Here is a 16,759-nt window from a genome sequence, read left to right on the forward strand (position 1 = left end):
GCGCCCTCGGCCACGAGCGTATGCATCCGATCATCCGTCCTTGATGCACAAGAGCCGGCTTGAAACCTTTACCCTCCGCCGGGCGGTGAGAGCTTTCAGACGACTGGCCATGCGGGATCACGCCAGTGTTGCTTCTTGATATTCCTGCGACTTTCCAACAGAGCGAAAACTATCCACGCCTATTACCGATCAGAGACGTCTTGGCCTATGATTTGACATGGGTTCCTGTGATGCTGCTAGATCGTGACCTCACACTCAGCACGTTTACAAGTGCCCCACGCGTCTTCCCTTTTCTCCAAGCGCTTTAGCGGGCTCTACGGGTGTAGACAGCGCGCCACTCTTACGGGCTCCTCATCTTCTTGCTGCATATTTGCCCTCGATTAGTTTGGCCTTCACGTCTATTCTTCCACTGTCGGTCGCCAAGCTGTGCAGTCATGCTGTCAACATAATTCATGTCACGCAAGCCAGTCCGTTATATTAAACACTATGTATTCTATCTACAATCGCAATCAAGGACACTAAAATTACACTTTTAGGACAAGAGAGTAAGCCAGTGAGTGCACGCTTCTGTAGAAAGCGCTAGAGAAGATGTACAGACACCCTCACCCCAAAACGCAAATACGCTAAACTAGCTTGTTGACAACGGTCAAGTGCCCTCCATTATCAATGGGCTGTAGATTAAATCATGGTCAACACTCTTGTAGAGTATCTGCTATGGAATTAAAAACTCGAGTCAGTAGAGAAAAGAAGTAGTATATTAGTCCATATGGAGCCAGTAGAACCCTTTAAATTGTAGATTACATCGCTACACATTGCCTAATTGAATGGATATATGCCCGCTAACCAGCCAATGCTGACAGGAACGACCAAAGTACAACCATATTCAGAACCAAGGAAAAATCAGCCCGGAATGTAGACGGACGTCCAGCGACCAACATATAGTCTCCAGACAGCGATCAACCCTTTCGGAGCCACACCTTGAGTAGATGATCCATGAACTCTTTAAATGTTGTCTCGTCATCGAAAACCTCGTTCCCCTTGAACTCATAGTCAAAACCATGCCCCCTTTTGATCGTCTTGAACACTACTGGCACTTTTCCTGCCAGGTTCTTACTCTTTAACATCCTCTCATACTCTCTTACGAAAGTGGTGGACACTTCGAGAGGTACGTTTCCGTCTTCCGTCCCGTGGTATATAAATAGCGCAGGTGGGTCACGCGGTCCAACCGACTCTCCTTTCGCATTCGCCTGTTCGAGTTCCGTCAGAATATCTAGCTTTGATCTTCCGAAGAAGCCAGACCACGTTCCAAACCAGGACGTGAGGAAGGCGCCGTTCATGCCGCGCGGTGGACTACGGCGGTCCAGAATATCGGCAAAAATGCCCTTGGCGGCGTCAATCAGCCCACGATCTTTCATCTTCTGACGTATCTCTTGAGTCTTGTCCCAAAGGGGCTGGACAAACTTTTGAACGTCATTCTTGATTTGCGGCCTTCCCATGTACGGGAGCTCCGATTCGTGGGCGTCAGAGCGCTTGTAATGACGAAGCATGGGGTAACGAAGTAGCAGTGCTCTGACTTCCAGTTGAGGATGTGCATGAATAATCGATTCTGCGGACACATAACCCCCAGCACTTTCACCAGATACCATCACCCTGGTGAGGTCGAATTTGAGTCCAGCGAACTCTCGCTGGCAATCGTTGGTGATATAATCGCTGTAAAAATAACTCCAGAAGTCCTTGACGGCACGTGTGATGTCTTCTTTGTCAGCAAGTGGCATGCGTGGGTAATTGACCGCGAGGATCACGGCACCATTCTCGTTCGCTTGTATCAGAGATTCTTTCAAGTACCAGAAGAAGGATTCCCAGTCGCCAGTCCACTTCGCTAGTGTCAGCTCACATTCGGATTACCTCTTCTTCAAAGCTACCTACAAAGCCGCCACCCATGAAGAATACGTGGACTGGAGTAGTGCAGTTCGGGTCAATGCGCTTGTTGGGCACGAGCAGTCCAACCTCGTTCCAGTACTCGTTCGGTTTGCGATAATACAATGTGCTGTGCTTGAAGTTGTCCTGAACATACTGCGTGATATCGTCTTTACGTAGCTCTTTGTCATCGGCATAATGTGCATCCTTGAGGGAAAAGCAGTTCACCGCCGAATCCAAGCCTTCTGCACCATAGGTATGCTCTGCCTTCATCTCGGCAAGGTCCTTGTTCTTTCTATCGTCCCATACTTCAGATTCGGTCGAGCTCGACATCTTCGCAATACTTTCTCTCTAGGTTTCGTAGTGCTAGTGTTGTACGAAGTCGTGGTACTGAGCTGGTGACGTAAGGTTAGCTGATTATCTCGCAGTGGGTGTATCCTAGAAGTGCAGGAAAGCGTTGTTATAAAGTGTGCCTGCACCTAGTTCTCAGCGCCGCCGGGCGGGTGCAGCCTCGCAAACGTTTCGACAATGTATGTGTACCGATGCTACAGCTGGATTGTCTTACAAGGGACCTCGAGAACGATAGATATATGTGCACTCCGACTCCATGTGCGCCACTTACACAAAGAAGACCAAGTCCTGGTCTTACGGATTCATGACATGGCTACGCGGCGCGACTCCAACATCCAACGATGACTGCGTGCTATCGTGATGAGTCGAAGATCCGTAACAAACGTTACTTAACGTACTTTCATAAGGTATATTCACCGTCCATAAGCCACATGTCTTGGAGTGAGTCGCTAAAGATGCAGTGGCGTTGATCGCACACGCAAGTTTGCGTTCGGAGCAGATCGCATAAACGCTGAAAGAGCCGGACTATAGGGCATCAGAAACGTGTGCAAATGGACGACCACCAGCTTCCCTTACATCTTTCATATCGGACGATCCCAAAGTCTCCTTCCTCGCTCCAATAGCATGGAAGGGTTGGCGAACCAAGAAGCGGCCCGCATCTCGAATAGGCAAATCGTCAGCCCAACGACTCACGTGTTAGCACCGAGGGCAGCCCAAGCGAAGATAGTCACGACATCAAGTCAGGCCTCACCAAGAAGAACGCCTGGGCCTCATATATAGCCTGACATACCCTTGGTTTTCTTGCACGCTCTTGCAGCCCGAACGAAATCCTTGATCAGCTATCCGGGTTCCTGACCCCTCTACCTTGAAGAATCCACTCTACATAATACCCAGCTATATAACTACATACAAGCGATTGTTATGAGAGATACAAGCGGAGAACCGTGTAACATTTGTTTTCCCGGGACCAGGGCACGGGTAGAGCTTTGTGACCAGATCCAGGTTCGGGCATCAACAAAGTGTCGCCCGTCGGGAGCCTGCGTCAAGCGTGGAAAGCCGCAGCTCCCAGCCCGACTGTGTCCTATGACAACGACATAAGCTTTTCGCATTGGTGGATTCCGGGATCGCTAATCTCAAGGTGCGACTCGTGTTCTTGCTACGCATGAACCACGTTGACAAATGCGGCTCGGTAACGGAAGATCTGCATACACTGCTGTCTCAGAGTCAATGCAATGTCAATCAGTTTGTTACAGTGTACGAAGTTGGTTGAGGGTGGGGGTAGGTGGATGTGGGGTAAAACAGCGATATAGGAAACTCCTGACTCCGCAGACATATGTACAGTCAGAGTAAATTCCCCACGAGCAGCTCTATGGCGGCTCCGTCGTCACCAGGATTCCCTTCATTCAGCAGCGCTGCCATGGTTTCTTGAGTACTAGAGCAAGGGAATATCTCGAATTTGACTTGACGACCTTCGCACAGCCAAGGTTCTCGCACCTCTCTCCATTCTTTGCATGGCTCCCGAAACCTATGTCTTCTTCGCCCGCTCTGGGTCCCCTACAGAGTCCTTCGACCTCGTCCAAGCTGTATGTCAGGCAACAACTAATTCCACATAATACACATTTTGTAGTTTGTATGGTTTGTGAAGATGTTGTATTCATCGCATTATACTAGGGTACCCACATGTTCTCATTTCTAGGCCCTCGCCGTTGCCCTGTGCAGATTTCAAAACCATCACGAAGCATATGTCGCAGGCACAGAAAATGAGACAACGCCGAGGATCTCTCTTCCCGAGCAAAGCCTTTCGTCGTTCTTGCTCTTCCTGCCGGGTCCATCAAAGAAAACTTCAGAGTCGGGAACTGCTGAAACACGATAACGTAACGCTGTGTGCATATTGGTAGCCAGCTAAGCTTGCCTTGCCCCTTTCCGATCCACAATCTCACTCACACGTGACAGTTTCCAAGAAAAGCACGCGATGTGGCGTGGCATGACATAGGATCTTAGCCTTAATTGAACAATGAGACGGGTCGTAGACACGAGGGTAGGATGTCAAGAGCCGAAAGCTTGACAAAGCTATCGCAGTGACGGGAAGACTTCACGATCAAGCCAATGCCTCAGACATAAGCAGGACCGGTCGCGCGCCAAGCTGCCTCCGGATCGATGTCTGCTTCTGCTGTGATAGTGGTTGTGGTGGCGCGAACCCTCTCAGCAGCCTTAGTCGGTTGTATCACCTTCTGCGATGTCAGCGTTGCGCAGAATCAGCACCCATCATTGCCATGTCTTTACCTTTTCTTTGGAGTGCGTCTTGCCCGAGGCAAAGTTCTTCTGAGCCCGCACGTCCTGCACTTTGCGAGCCAGCTTTGGGAGCCGGGCTAGCTCATCATCCCAGCTACCAATGTGTTCAGGCTTGATCATAGAGCGCTCCATAGCCATGCAATTGGCCAGACAATCGAAAATTGGATCATCCTCGGTGTATACCAATTCCTCGATCAAAGCAACAAGCTCTTTTGATGGACCATAGCGCACCTGCTCGCAGTAGCCGCGGGTGAATTGGCTAACATACATGGGGTGAAGGCCAAGTACGCGGGCACAACGCACTAGCTGGAGGTTCTGGCGATCGGAGTTCTCTGGTCTCAACTTGATGCTGAACACGGACTTGCAGTACGTGTGCATAGTCATCCAGTCGAGAACAACGTTCAGTGCATCCTTGCCCATGGAACCCCCCTCAAACCTGATTGCCGCTGCGTTCGGATTGTCCGTCCAATGCTTGAAAGCCTTGAAGGAGACCTGCATGAACACGTATTTGGGTACCGCAGCTACGGTTTCGTTGCCCATCGTGATCTGCACGGTCGGACCATATCCGAAAGGCTTTCGTTCTTCTTTGGACATGGCTCGGATGTCCTTGCTCACATCGATCTTTGGGGGAGCCTCAGTCGCATGGCGTGAGCCAAAGACAAACTTCTTGGATCCTCCCGCCGGCTGCTTCTGGTATTTCGACAAGTCGACAGCCATTTTGATAGTACGCGCTGGCGGCGGCGGCGGCATCTTCTTAATGTTTTCCGCCGTGACGAATGGAGACAGTCTTAAATCACGGACGGGTGTTGGCGTACCGAGTGCAGGAAACTCGACAGGGGAAAGGGCCGGGAAGTCAACGTCGGCGGTGGAGGAAGTAGCTTGAGACTTAGCTGGCTTCTCTAGTGTATTTTGCATGGCACCTGGAGCGGTGTCTGCAGGATCGACGAGCTCGTCAAGTTTCTTGGGTTCGAGTGCAATGGGAGATGTCTCGGGCCCGGGCTGAGACAGAGATGCCTCTACAGCACCTTCGTCGACTTCGACTTCAGTGGCCGAACCAGAGTCAGGTATGCTTGTGCTCTCGGCGATCTGTAGCTGCAACGTCTCGATAATTCTATTCTTCCTCTCAAGCTCGTCTTCGAGCTGCATGGCACGGTGTGTCTCTTCGTGTGCCTGGCGGATGAGATCCACGATATGCGCATCTTTCTCAGTCACATCGGCCTTTAGGTCGGCCACATGCACAGTCTTTTCATTGATTGTAGCCTGAAGCCGAACGATCCGAGAAGCCTGGTCCTTGATTTCGCCAGAGAGCTCGTCGATGCGTTGTGCTTGCCGCTCGACTGTGGCCTCTGTTTCATCCAAGCGTTTCGCCTGACGGGCTACGGCGTTGGTCACGATCCCAGATTCGTGAGCCTTCTGATGAGCATCGTTCGCCTCTGCCTCAGCTTCTGCCTTGACCTGGTGTTCATCCTCGTCTTCGGAATCGTAATCTGCCCATTTCATTGTAGTGCTTGGAGTCACGGGCAACTTCGATGGTGCCTTGAACGCAAGGCTGCCGCCGTTCTTCTTGGGCGCGCTTGCTTGGGCCGGCGTTGGTTCTTCCAGGTCCTTCTCAGGCTCGGACGATGGGGGCTGAACTCCGCGCAACTGGCCGATCTTACGCGCCCAGAAATCTTGGGGGCTCTCCATCTTAGGTGGACAAGCGACAGCCGGAGAACCTCGTCAGGAATGCAATTGGGGTAGGGTGCAGGTGCAGGGGCAGGAATGCACAACGTGGAGTACGGGCCGGGTGGGTTTACCTTGTGTTGTCGCGAGCGGGAGATGGATCCGCTCGTCAAGACTCCGGAGAGGTGGTGGTGGAGGAGAGGTGCTGCAGAGGCAAGGCGGGGCGGTTTATGAAGGCTTGGGCATTGCGCGAGCGATAGTGAGCAGTGCAAACGGTCCAGACGGGTTAGCTTGGCGGCTGCGCGTGCGTGAACCGAAATTTTCTGACCGTAGAGTTGAGGTGAAGGAGACATGCCGGGCACAGACCAATCAGGTGCTCCCTTGGTGTGCGAAGGGAGGCAGCCGCGACATGGCAACCGCGAAAGCACGTGGGAAACAGGAATGAGAGTGGTAATGGACATGTACCATATATAAATAACATGCAGCTGTTTCAAAGCGCATTGTAGTGATCTATGTCATGATGCGAGCTGAAGACACTAAACAGGCATGGTCTATGAGGGTGTAGCTCACGTGCAGTCACCGCATGGTAAGGTAAATCTGGAGGCATACCGATCTGAATCTATAAGCCTCAGCGCTTCGATTGTACTGCTCATGCGGGCATGGTACGTTGTCAAACACGAAAGGGCGCCTGGCTTGAAGAAAGCACGAGGACCGGACACAACAAGATCCGTGCTCGCATGCAAACGTCATGCGAAGCGTTCCGACTCAGCTGTGCGCCCGCAAGGTGCAAGCGTAACGTAACAAGAGGCTCGAAGGCTGGATGAGATGAAGGAAACATGGATTGGTGGTTGTTGGCAATACCTTCTTTAGTCCTGAGTAGTTTCCCTCTCAACGCGTCGCGCTTCTATTTGCTCTCGCCTTTTAGCAAGAGGTCCCCGACTCCGGTACCGCTATTATCGATGCCCATCTCTGCTCCGGATACCATTCGCCCCGCCCTCGGTTGTACCACCAACGCTCTGATCCCAGCAGGCAATCTGCAATGGTACAGCAAGTGCTGCTTCTTAGAGAAGTTGCAGATTGCTGTGGCAGCGTGATTCACAGTAAAGCTCTTACCCCTCGTAGAAGCGTTGTCCCTAGATTGCAACGAGGCACGCGCGTAGACAAAGCCCCCGAAAGTAAGAGCGTACAGCTTCAACATCTGTGCTCACTGCTCCAATCTTACTCGATGGTGCCATGTATACTTTGGTCTTGCCGTTAACAGGCCCTGCGTAGCTGCTTTCTTCCCACGCACAACGGCAGTCACTATGAGACCTGCAAAACAAGCCCCTCCTGAAGCACTCTGCTGTATTCTCGCACCCTGTCCACCAGCCCCATCGGAACACACACTACTTACCACTGACAGGCGTGCTTCCACCCCACCATCTTGTCTCTTGTTCTGACCTTTGCAGCGAATACACCGATTGATCAGAGTGGCTATTCACCTCTTTGCTCTCCTCTAACCCCCTGTACTCTACTGCCGGCTGTCATCGACTGAGGTAAGATCAATTCAGTAATGTTGTTCCCCGACGCCCGAGCTCTGACAATGTCTAGATCTGTGACCATGCTTGTCACGGCTCTTGTTGTCGCCGGCTTGGGCCTGCTACCTGTCCGCGCTTGGGACAAGCCTGTGTGGCAGATCGACTCTCTTGGACTCTGCGGTCCTGCGCTGAATGCCCACAAGAAGTGCGTCCCTGACAAGATCACAACCCAACCCATCCTATGGATCTGTAAGGCCGCACAAGGTACATGGGAACCGACCGACGAGCTATGCGAGATGAAAATACGCCAGGACGATGAACACCAAACGGCCGACGGTGACTGGCACATTGGCTGCGATGAACCCGGCCACTGCGGCTACTACCAGGATCACCCGAACAAACGCTCTATTAATCGCGGCCCCAACTCTTCAGCCCGTCTCATTCCGGCACGCATGTCCTCTCAGGAGTCTCTAGATCCAGACTGGCTGAACATACCGGACCGGGACGGTATCGATACGCGCTGCAGCCTTACCAGCATCGAACTCGTCGAGAAGTTCAACGGCGAGCATTGGGTTCACCACTACAAATGTCCACCGGGTACCTCATGCACTGATATCCTTGGTAGCGGTGCCTGCAGGGCTGGCCCGCACGAGTTCACCATCCCTGGTCGAAGCTATCTATGGACTTTTGACTGTCCAGATGCTCTAGAAGACCCGAGTTCTTGTCACTTTTCCGATTCGATGCACTCATACGGTGCCCCGAAGCCATACAAACCGTATCTTACTGGGACAACACGCTGCAACCCAAATGGACGAGCTGTTCAGTATTTTGACGGTGATGAATGGAAGGATGTCTACTCATGCAAAGCAGAAGCCTCGTGCGTTGAACGCGAAGGCCGCGGTGGCTGCTTGGCTGGCCAAAGTCTGTCCTATCCACTGAACACCCGTGAGTCGGTCTTGTATCAAACTGCTGATGACGCATGCTGACCACAAAGGCTCCATCCCCTACAAATACCAACACACCATAGGGAAGTCTATCCCATCGCCGCCCGTGAAGCGCGACGACATCACGTCCGCCGAAGCCAATCGCGATACTACCGTGTGCGACCCCGACAGTGACGGCATATGTTTCATTGCGCTTGGCACGACATACCACAAATATGTGAACGTGGTTTCAGAAGATAATCAGCCACCGACCCGCTGTCATCCCAAGGAAGATGGCCGTGTCCAATTCTTCAGCGAATGGTACCACAAATGGGTCGCCTTTCACACGTGCGAATACCCGAACGGCTGCCATAATTGGATGGGAAAGGCTCAATGCGAAGACGAAGACCAGATCATTGTCCCATTCGTGGAGCTCCCCAACGGCGTAGAGGGCTGGCATCCAAATAAGGCCTCCGATTGCGTGCCCAAGCCTGACGATGTATTGCCGCCAATTCAACAGAAGATTGCCCGGGCGGAGGGTACTGTACACACCCGGTGCGAGCCTCTAGATGATACCTCTAAATTGGTCGAATATCTCCACCCCACAGCGCAACAGTGGCTTCGCTTCTACGAATGCGGTGGGCGTTGCGTCCAATTCCCTGAGTTTGCAGCTTGCGAAGAGTATACCGACAAGTTTGTGATCCCGAACCCACCAACGGAGAGCATTACAAAGCGTGACGCTCTCCAAAATCTGGATTCTCGGTGAGTTCGCCCGGTGGAGATCAGCTTAATGACTGGCCGGCTTTTTGCTTTATAGGAGGAGGCATGCATGTTATCTGTTCTCGCGTTGTTGCACCAACGAGTGAGATGCATTGACTGACTCATTATAGTCTTCTACGTCGCCAGGTACTCCAAAATGCGAAAGCACCCGATTTCCACACAATCGATACTCGCTGCAACCCTTTTGATCTCAATGAAGTGCAGCGTTATAATGGAACACATTGGATCCACCATTACCAATGTACCTTCCTGGGATCTTGTATTGATGTTGACGGCCATGGAGCGTGTCGCCTGCAGGACAACGTCTACGAATTGCCTTCAGCCAACCGCACCTCGGTCAAACATGGTGAAGGTGAAAACCCGCTTAGGGTCAAGACACGTTGCAATAAGTCGAATGCGACCGAAGTTCTCGAATGGCAAGGTCATTCTTGGGAGCCGCAAAGTGTTTGTCTTCCGCCGTTCGAATGTTTTGACTTCGACGGCAGAACGGACTTCGCTCTTTGTGTGCACAATGATGCGCAGTACCGGAGGATGTGGCTTCCCTGGCCTGCCTTGAGCCGCAGTATAAATAGCGGACAGGTTACGCGCTGCAAAGACCAGGAAAGAATGGAGCAGTTCAAAGACAACGCTTGGGTTCCATACAGGAGGTGAGAGAATCCCATGAAGTCATAAGATGGACCAAATGAACATCAACACGACAATCCCAGCATCCTTTTTTTTTTTTTTTTTTTTTTTTTTTCTACAAAAGCTTCGCTGACAGTGCGCAGGTGCAACGGAATGTTCAAGTGTCAAGATGTTGAAGGTGGTCCGAATGGTGGTTGTGCAGCACCCAGTCTCTACGACATCTTGACCCAGCCTCGCATTGATATCTTTAGAGACCCTGCCAGCCGAGTAGCAGCTCCTCAGCTTCCCAAGCGTGGAGGGATCGATGATAGCTTGCTGAAGTACAGCGAGATGCCGACAGAACAAGGCAAAGTGAGCTCTACTAGAATCTGCACTAACGTTTTCCACCTACAGGACAAGTGCTTATAGCCACCTGCTGACATTCCTTTCAGATCTTAATCAGCGAAGGCGAGGACCTTACGGAACAGAGCAATCCTGTTCTTGAGACTTTCTTCGGCCCCCGAGACAAAGCCGCTTCTATCGAAGATTTCGCTGCGATGGATAACCACAACTCTGACATCCACTCCTCCTCTTTGAACGCAAAGAAGCCTCGAGCAACCGTTGTGTCCGACGCTGCTGGAAACCGCGCAATCCGTCGTCGAAATACTGGCGGATTGATTGATGAGAGTGTTGGCATGCACAAACAAGGCGCACACCTTATTGAAAAAGGCAATAAACTCGTCAACCAGGGAGGCGGCTTTTGAAGACGATATTCGGCTCCTGAACAGACGAATATATCAAGAATATGACACAAGCACGCCCAGCGGTGGTGAGAGCTGATGATCCGATCAACGTCGAGGGGCCCCTGCCGAACCCTGAGGTGGATATTGATCTAATAAAGCCCGGGGTGAAGGTTGACATTCAAGATTCCGATGCTCGCGATGAGGACACCGACTTTGACACGGAGTAGGATGTTTCAACACGAGAAGTATCGCTGCTTGGGCGCGCAGATACCGGTTGGCCTGATCAGCAGAGTGTGCTGTAACCTCATTCTCGTTGGGGTAGCTTTTTCATCTGCTTTTAGGGAGGATAGTGCTTTTGTATTATATAGAATTTGTAGCGTTTTATGTTGTAGTTTTCTCAATCCCGTGGTCAGTCGCATTTGAGGCAGACTCTTGTCCCGTCTAAACACTTCTCTGACCGTTTCGTGCCCTTACGCAACTGGGTGTTCATTTAACCTTTGTCTCCTAGTACTTCGCCCAACCAACCGTGAAAACCAGCCCACAGTGTCGTTTGTAGCCTATCTCCGCCTTCACAGAAGCTTTTCAACGCACTGTAACGGTCGCGTACCCAGCGCTTTTTGTCTTCCTCCGTGCCTCCTTGTAGTTCTACAGCTACGGTATGAGATACTTTCGAATCGCACACAGGGCACAAGAAGGGGGACTGGCGGATGTCCTCTAACAGAGAAGCAGTGCTTTGCATGATGCATGCATAGTAAAAGCAGTGAGCTAGACAAATACAATGACCGAGTTCATGTGACACCGTACGGACGACGCGGGAAGACCACAGCGCTTCAAGATCAGCATTCGAATCCGACACCACAAGCTTTGACACAGCGTTCACGGCAGCCCGCATCGGCCCACTCTTGCTGAGGCGAGTCTGCGTCGCTGTCGCGGGCTTCGCCTCCATCTCTTCGACGGCGCAGAGCGAATCGATGTAGCTCTTGCAATGCGACGCTGGCCACGCGTGGTCTTGCGTTATCCCCACCGTGGCATCGAGAAGCGGATTGTACCGCGCGCTCTGCACGACGCTCACGCGACTTCCGCCGTAAGCGCGTCCGGCGCAGAAGTCGTCGTCCGGTGACTCGTAGATGTCGTGGTCGACGAGCAGGACAATGGCGTATGCGTCGGCTGGTAGCATTGCGATGGCCGCGTCCAGGATGTCATCGAGGTTTAGTTGCGCGGCGAATGCGCCGTCAGGCGCGCGTCGGGCACGGATGCGCGTGGCGACTCCGTTGTAAGAAAGGGCGATGTACGTTGGGATTCCACGGACAGTATCTACGGGGCGATATTTGGCGCCTTTGCCGTGGTTTTCCCAGGATGTCCAGCGGAGGTCGATGGGGAGGGGTGCGACGTCGAAGCCGTGGTAGAAGGCGCGGAGGTAGGCGATTGTTTCTTCGACGCCTGGGCTTTGCAAGGCATTAGTCGTCGTGGATTGTGGCTCTCTTTCCGTGCGTGGTTTCTTGCTAGGCGTTTTTGAAGGTGCAGCGTCTGGTGCTGGATTTGGTGTTGTCCAGCCCTTCATGAAAGACACGTTCTCATCGATCGTCGGTGGCGCGCCCACGTACAGCGTTCGCCGTTCAGGCGTGACTTTGTTACGCGCCTTCTCATGTAGCCAGCTGCGAAACGATTGCGCAGGTTCATCGCCGTCTGGATCGTAGTTGAGCGCATCGTGAGGGAGGACCAGCGGTCCAGGATATGTTTGGCTTTCTTTTTGCGCTTCCTTGCTGAGCGAGGCGGTTGTTTGCGAATTGTTCCTTACTGCTGGAGGCGCACGGCCAGACTTCGACGTCGCTGCAATCCTAGTGCGTTGATCAGGTCGCTCGAAGCCGGCTAGCTCGGCGAAAGGGGAGGGTTCGAAGAGGAGTGTGGAATGCGAGCAGGAAGGGCGCTTGGTCATCATGAGGGATTTGAGACACCCCCGTGGAAGGTTAGTGCTGTTGAGGTGGTCGTTGCGGTTCGGAAATGGTTTCGATCTAAAAATTATTGCAATGCCCCGAACGCTCGATAGAAACCTATGACACAATCACTTGTGATGTTTTTGTAGCATGAGTAGGACGAGGCGTAGGTGCTGCCTTACTGCTGCCTTACACTGCTGCCTTACAAGCCCCTGCTTCGCCCCATCCGCTAATGAATTAGATGCACGCCTGATTGGATCATGACTCGCAGAGCACTGCATGCTTAATCGTACCTTCGCTCTACATATTTTAGGCGCATGGAATGCTTCGAGATTTATAGCTTCTTTATGAGGCCTTGCTTCGAGGATTTATTCCCAAACTTGACTTCTGTGAGGCATCTCAGCCTTGCCGGATCGATGACCGGACCACTGGCTGGTGGCGTCATTGATGTGCTACTCTCCAAGGGGTATGGCCTAGTTACTCCCTCTCCTAGAAGCCTCAATCCGTCGTCGAATTCGAAGGCAAAATTTCTTTGTCTATCTTGATTCGATCGATTTCGATGACCCAGAGATTGCCTGAAAATATGCTACCGATGACGAAAAAATACTTTGCATGCCGGACATCGAGACTCGTATGCTTGATAAAATTTCTATCCGTAAACATCTGGTATAATTGCTACAAATGCACGCTTCTAGGATACGAGAGGTGTCTTTGAAGCATAGCTACGCGTGGAGATATGGAGACGAGATCTACTGGCGCGACTTTTACCAAAAGTTGCTCGCTATGGAGCTACCCTTTCCTGTCCTGGAAAGGTTCTATGTGGACATGAAAGATCAGAATGAGAACTTTGGTGTTGAGATCAATGATTTCGTGGATGGTTTCGACGAAGATGAGGCTTTCACAGAGGTTCAGCTTGTGAACGCGAGTAAAGATGACAAGACCGGGGAAATCAAGATAGCGGGGGCATCGGTGGTAGCGCTGGCGGCGATGAAGAGTATAAGGGTTGGCAAGGGGGTCACAAGTTTTTTGATGAATTCATGGCTTTGGTGGAGAGCAACAAGAAGAGACTGGCTAGTTGAGACGACTCTGACAGGGCACCTAAACAGCAGACCTTAGACGGAAGTTTCAGAGGAGCGGTGTCCTTTGAAACCCGGATATATGTCATTCATACCATTGAATGATTAATCTGATTGTGGCTCGGACAGGATACAGTGACGAGCGACCGTTGCACATGCATCTGTCGACGCGTAGAAGAGGGCAGACAGCTCGTGAACCTCCGCATGCAACCAAGCCGTCTAGTCTAAGAGGACTTTCAATCACCTCATGAAAAGCTCCGTCCGCGTCCTACTCTCCTTCAGCCAAAACTTCGAAAATGCCGTTAGTGCTTCACGACCTGCTCAGTCTCCTTTGTATCTTTGTCTTTCATGGCGGTCTCAGCACCCTCGATCTTCTCCTCCTTGACCACCAAATCTTCCTTGCTGTGCTTCTCTTTCTTGACCTTGTTCCGCTCCTTGCGTTCCTTAACCTTGTCCAAAGACCGGGCCTCTGTAAGCTTCATGGCTTGCGCGAGCATGAGATTCCTGAAGTCTCCGATGAATGCGTTCCACTCGGGGCCCAGCATCTGTTTCTTGTTCAAGAGCACCAGATGGTTGGCAAGGGCATATACGACCTCATCGAGACCGTCTTGTGCTGGCACGACGACGTGGTCGATGACACTGCGCGCTTCTTCTGTTGATGGGATCCGAAGGACAGTGCTCTTGCCAGGCACTACAGGGTCTCAAGTGTTTCGGTATTTCGCGGGGAAGTCGTCTATATACTGCCCCATCCCAAGGATCAGCATGGCGACGCGTACGTTGAGGGAGTCTTTGAGATCGGCGACGCTCATTTTGGGGTCTAGCTTAGGAAGGCGAATGTTGTCCAGTTCGGGTACTGTGATTAAGATCCGAAGCCAATGTGCGACCGATTCTATAGCTTTAGCTTTGAACTGAGGGTTGATGGCGGGGAAGTCGGTTGACTCTGGGTTCTGAATGAAGTAATCACGGATGACCGGAGATGTGACTATCATCGCAAGCTTCGGAGCGTCGTAGCTCCAGGGCTGTTCGTCCCTGCCATGCCCTGTTTGACGTGGCGGTTAGAATGCTGATTTACAGGTTTGACCGTGGTAACTTCACCTTTAAGTACAAGAATTGCGGCGCTACAGCCTCCTTTCAGCACCTTGCGGGCGCTTAGCGACCAGTTCTTTAGGTCGTGTCCACCGTTCATGTTCTTCTGCCCTTCCAAGACTTTCGCGATTTGGATTTCGGGCGCGTCTTTGGAATAGTAGCTGTTTGCCAGCTTGATGTGTTTGCGAGTGCCGGAAGTTCCCAACAATTTGCGCATAGTTGGTATCGAGTGCTCCGTATTCGTGTGCGATCATGGAGACAAAACGTGGTCGAGCCTACCAGGATAGATGAACTAAGGTGTTTTATACAGCAGGTGACAGCACAAGAAGTACACTTATTTCTCACCAAAGGCCATTGCTCCAGAGCTACCACTGTTCGGGCGAGTTCTCGGGTTAATGACGTAGTCCCTCGCTCGAGTGAAATATTTGACGCTGACACGGTTCTTCTTCCGGCCCGATTGAACCATTTCGCGAATATCTATCACCTTCAACGTGACATTGGTGATAGACTGGACTGTTCTGATGTTTGAGCGGTGGTAAATTGGATTTGACACGACTTATCAAAGTGTAGAATTAGAACAATGCAAAGCCTAGTAAACACCATGTATATTCCTGCGTAAATATTCCTTTCTGATTATATTCCATATAGGCAGTGACAGCGGCGAGGATCTGGTGACCTTGAGGATGACACTCAAGTTGTCGTTGTTGATTGAATAAGAAATTTGGCTTAAGGAGCGTTGTCGCGTTTGTTCACTATCTGATCCCGCTACAGCTCCGTTTGCGTTTGATGACCCGTGGCACGTCAAACTTTTGATGCCGCACGCAAATCAAACACTCTCTACCCTGTCAACATACAATTACCTAAGCATCCAGACACTATATCAATAGCCAAAGTATAACCAGGTATGTATCGCTGTGCTCGCAAGCGGTATCGCAGTCAAAATTTTCCTTAAAGACTCAAAGGCAGAATCATCTCGCTGCAATGTCGCTCGAGTTCACAGCTGCTCAGAAGCAAGTTCTGGAGAGCTACGGCAAGCCCTTTCCCGTCAACGCCGATATTCGCACGTGGCCCATTCAGCATCGCACAGACCTTCTGTTCAGCTGCAACCTGATCACAATTTTTATAGAGGCGGTGACATCTTGTGATTCAGTATGCAGCGAAGTTTATGTCCTGCCGAAATACGCCCTCGCGGCTGTGTCGCCAACCTTCGCCGAGCATCTCCTGCAGAAGCCAAATCTCGAGTCTCTCGTCTTCGATATCGGTCGCATGGATAATAATCTGCAAAAGGAACATCGGAAAGCTGTCGACACACTGTGTATATGGCTGATGAGCCTCGCCACTCCTCTGATATTCGACTTGAAAGCACCCACTTTCTACTCGCAAATCTCTCTGCGTCACTTGGCTCGTCAGTTGGGTAACGTACATCCATCCGTAGCGAAACAACCATCGTAACGGAACAAGATCCTCTAACAAAGCGGTTTGTGAACACTTTCATACACTTCTAAACCTGCAAATTGTGTCCAAGTATTAGATAGCCCACACTTTCTACTCTACACTAGTTAGCCTAGGAGGAGAAGATGTTTCAAGTATACTATTAATCATCTTTTTCACAGCGACTTTCGGTGTCTTAACTTTCAACTCCTGCCTAGGCATCTAATGGAAGAAATACTACAATCTAGAGGAATAGGGTTGTTAGATATGAGGGCGTGTACTGAGTATCTCACTATTGTCAGATAAGGGCCTACGAAGTTGCCTTGGTACGGACAGTACTCCGGGCAGGAGGTGGCAGGGATAGCTGGCCATCCGCCCTTGCTGGACACCCAGCCCCGAAGCAAGGGATAGTTGATAGGAACCCGATAAAAGCTGGCAGAACAC

General features: G+C 51.4%; 7 protein-coding genes across 7 annotated transcripts; 3 read left to right on the plus strand and 4 right to left on the minus strand.

The window, feature by feature from the left end:
* Positions 1 to 783: 783 nt before the first annotated feature.
* Positions 784 to 1,670, minus strand: CC84DRAFT_1170024 (uncharacterized protein). The gene has a single exon (XM_018179817.1). The coding sequence runs from the start codon at positions 1,644 to 1,646 to the stop codon at positions 957 to 959; it is 690 nt and encodes a 229-aa protein (XP_018029032.1). The 5' UTR covers positions 1,647 to 1,670; the 3' UTR covers positions 784 to 956.
* A 2,709-nt stretch (positions 1,671 to 4,379) lies between these two features.
* CC84DRAFT_1223662 (uncharacterized protein) lies at positions 4,380 to 6,246 on the minus strand (the record flags this gene model as incomplete). Its single annotated transcript, XM_018183511.1, has 2 exons — positions 4,380 to 4,499; positions 4,552 to 6,246. 2 exons carry the CDS (start codon positions 6,244 to 6,246, stop codon positions 4,380 to 4,382), a joined length of 1,815 nt encoding a protein of 604 aa, XP_018029033.1.
* Positions 6,247 to 6,768: 522 nt separating this feature from the next.
* Positions 6,769 to 10,809, plus strand: CC84DRAFT_1234276 (uncharacterized protein; the record flags this gene model as incomplete). The annotated part of the gene is made up of 8 exons (XM_018183808.1): positions 6,769 to 6,813; positions 7,148 to 7,397; positions 7,691 to 7,757; positions 7,813 to 8,684; positions 8,767 to 9,424; positions 9,553 to 10,089; positions 10,210 to 10,417; positions 10,498 to 10,809. 8 exons carry the CDS (start codon positions 6,769 to 6,771, stop codon positions 10,807 to 10,809), a joined length of 2,949 nt encoding a protein of 982 aa, XP_018029034.1.
* An 84-nt stretch (positions 10,810 to 10,893) lies between these two features.
* CC84DRAFT_429534 (uncharacterized protein) lies at positions 10,894 to 11,245 on the plus strand. Its single transcript, XM_018186205.1, has one exon. It carries the CDS (start codon positions 10,978 to 10,980, stop codon positions 11,209 to 11,211), a length of 234 nt encoding a protein of 77 aa, XP_018029035.1. The 5' UTR covers positions 10,894 to 10,977; the 3' UTR covers positions 11,212 to 11,245.
* On the minus strand, positions 11,163 to 12,819 carry CC84DRAFT_1170025 (uncharacterized protein). Its single transcript, XM_018179818.1, has one exon. The coding sequence runs from the start codon at positions 12,725 to 12,727 to the stop codon at positions 11,279 to 11,281; it is 1,449 nt and encodes a 482-aa protein (XP_018029036.1). The 5' UTR covers positions 12,728 to 12,819; the 3' UTR covers positions 11,163 to 11,278.
* A 1,281-nt stretch (positions 12,820 to 14,100) lies between these two features.
* On the minus strand, positions 14,101 to 15,101 carry CC84DRAFT_1234277 (uncharacterized protein; the record flags this gene model as incomplete). Its single annotated transcript, XM_018183809.1, has 3 exons — positions 14,101 to 14,343; positions 14,575 to 14,837; positions 14,894 to 15,101. 3 exons carry the CDS (start codon positions 15,099 to 15,101, stop codon positions 14,101 to 14,103), a joined length of 714 nt encoding a protein of 237 aa, XP_018029037.1.
* Positions 15,102 to 15,865: 764 nt separating this feature from the next.
* Positions 15,866 to 16,336, plus strand: CC84DRAFT_1223666 (uncharacterized protein; the record flags this gene model as incomplete). The annotated part of the gene is made up of 1 exon (XM_018183512.1): positions 15,866 to 16,336. One exon carries the CDS (start codon positions 15,866 to 15,868, stop codon positions 16,334 to 16,336), a length of 471 nt encoding a protein of 156 aa, XP_018029038.1.
* Positions 16,337 to 16,759: the final 423 nt, after the last annotated feature.

Source organism: Paraphaeosphaeria sporulosa (genome assembly GCF_001642045.1).
Source record: "Paraphaeosphaeria sporulosa strain AP3s5-JAC2a unplaced genomic scaffold CC84scaffold_18, whole genome shotgun sequence".
Classification (NCBI taxonomy): Eukaryota; Fungi; Ascomycota; class Dothideomycetes; order Pleosporales; family Didymosphaeriaceae; genus Paraphaeosphaeria; species Paraphaeosphaeria sporulosa.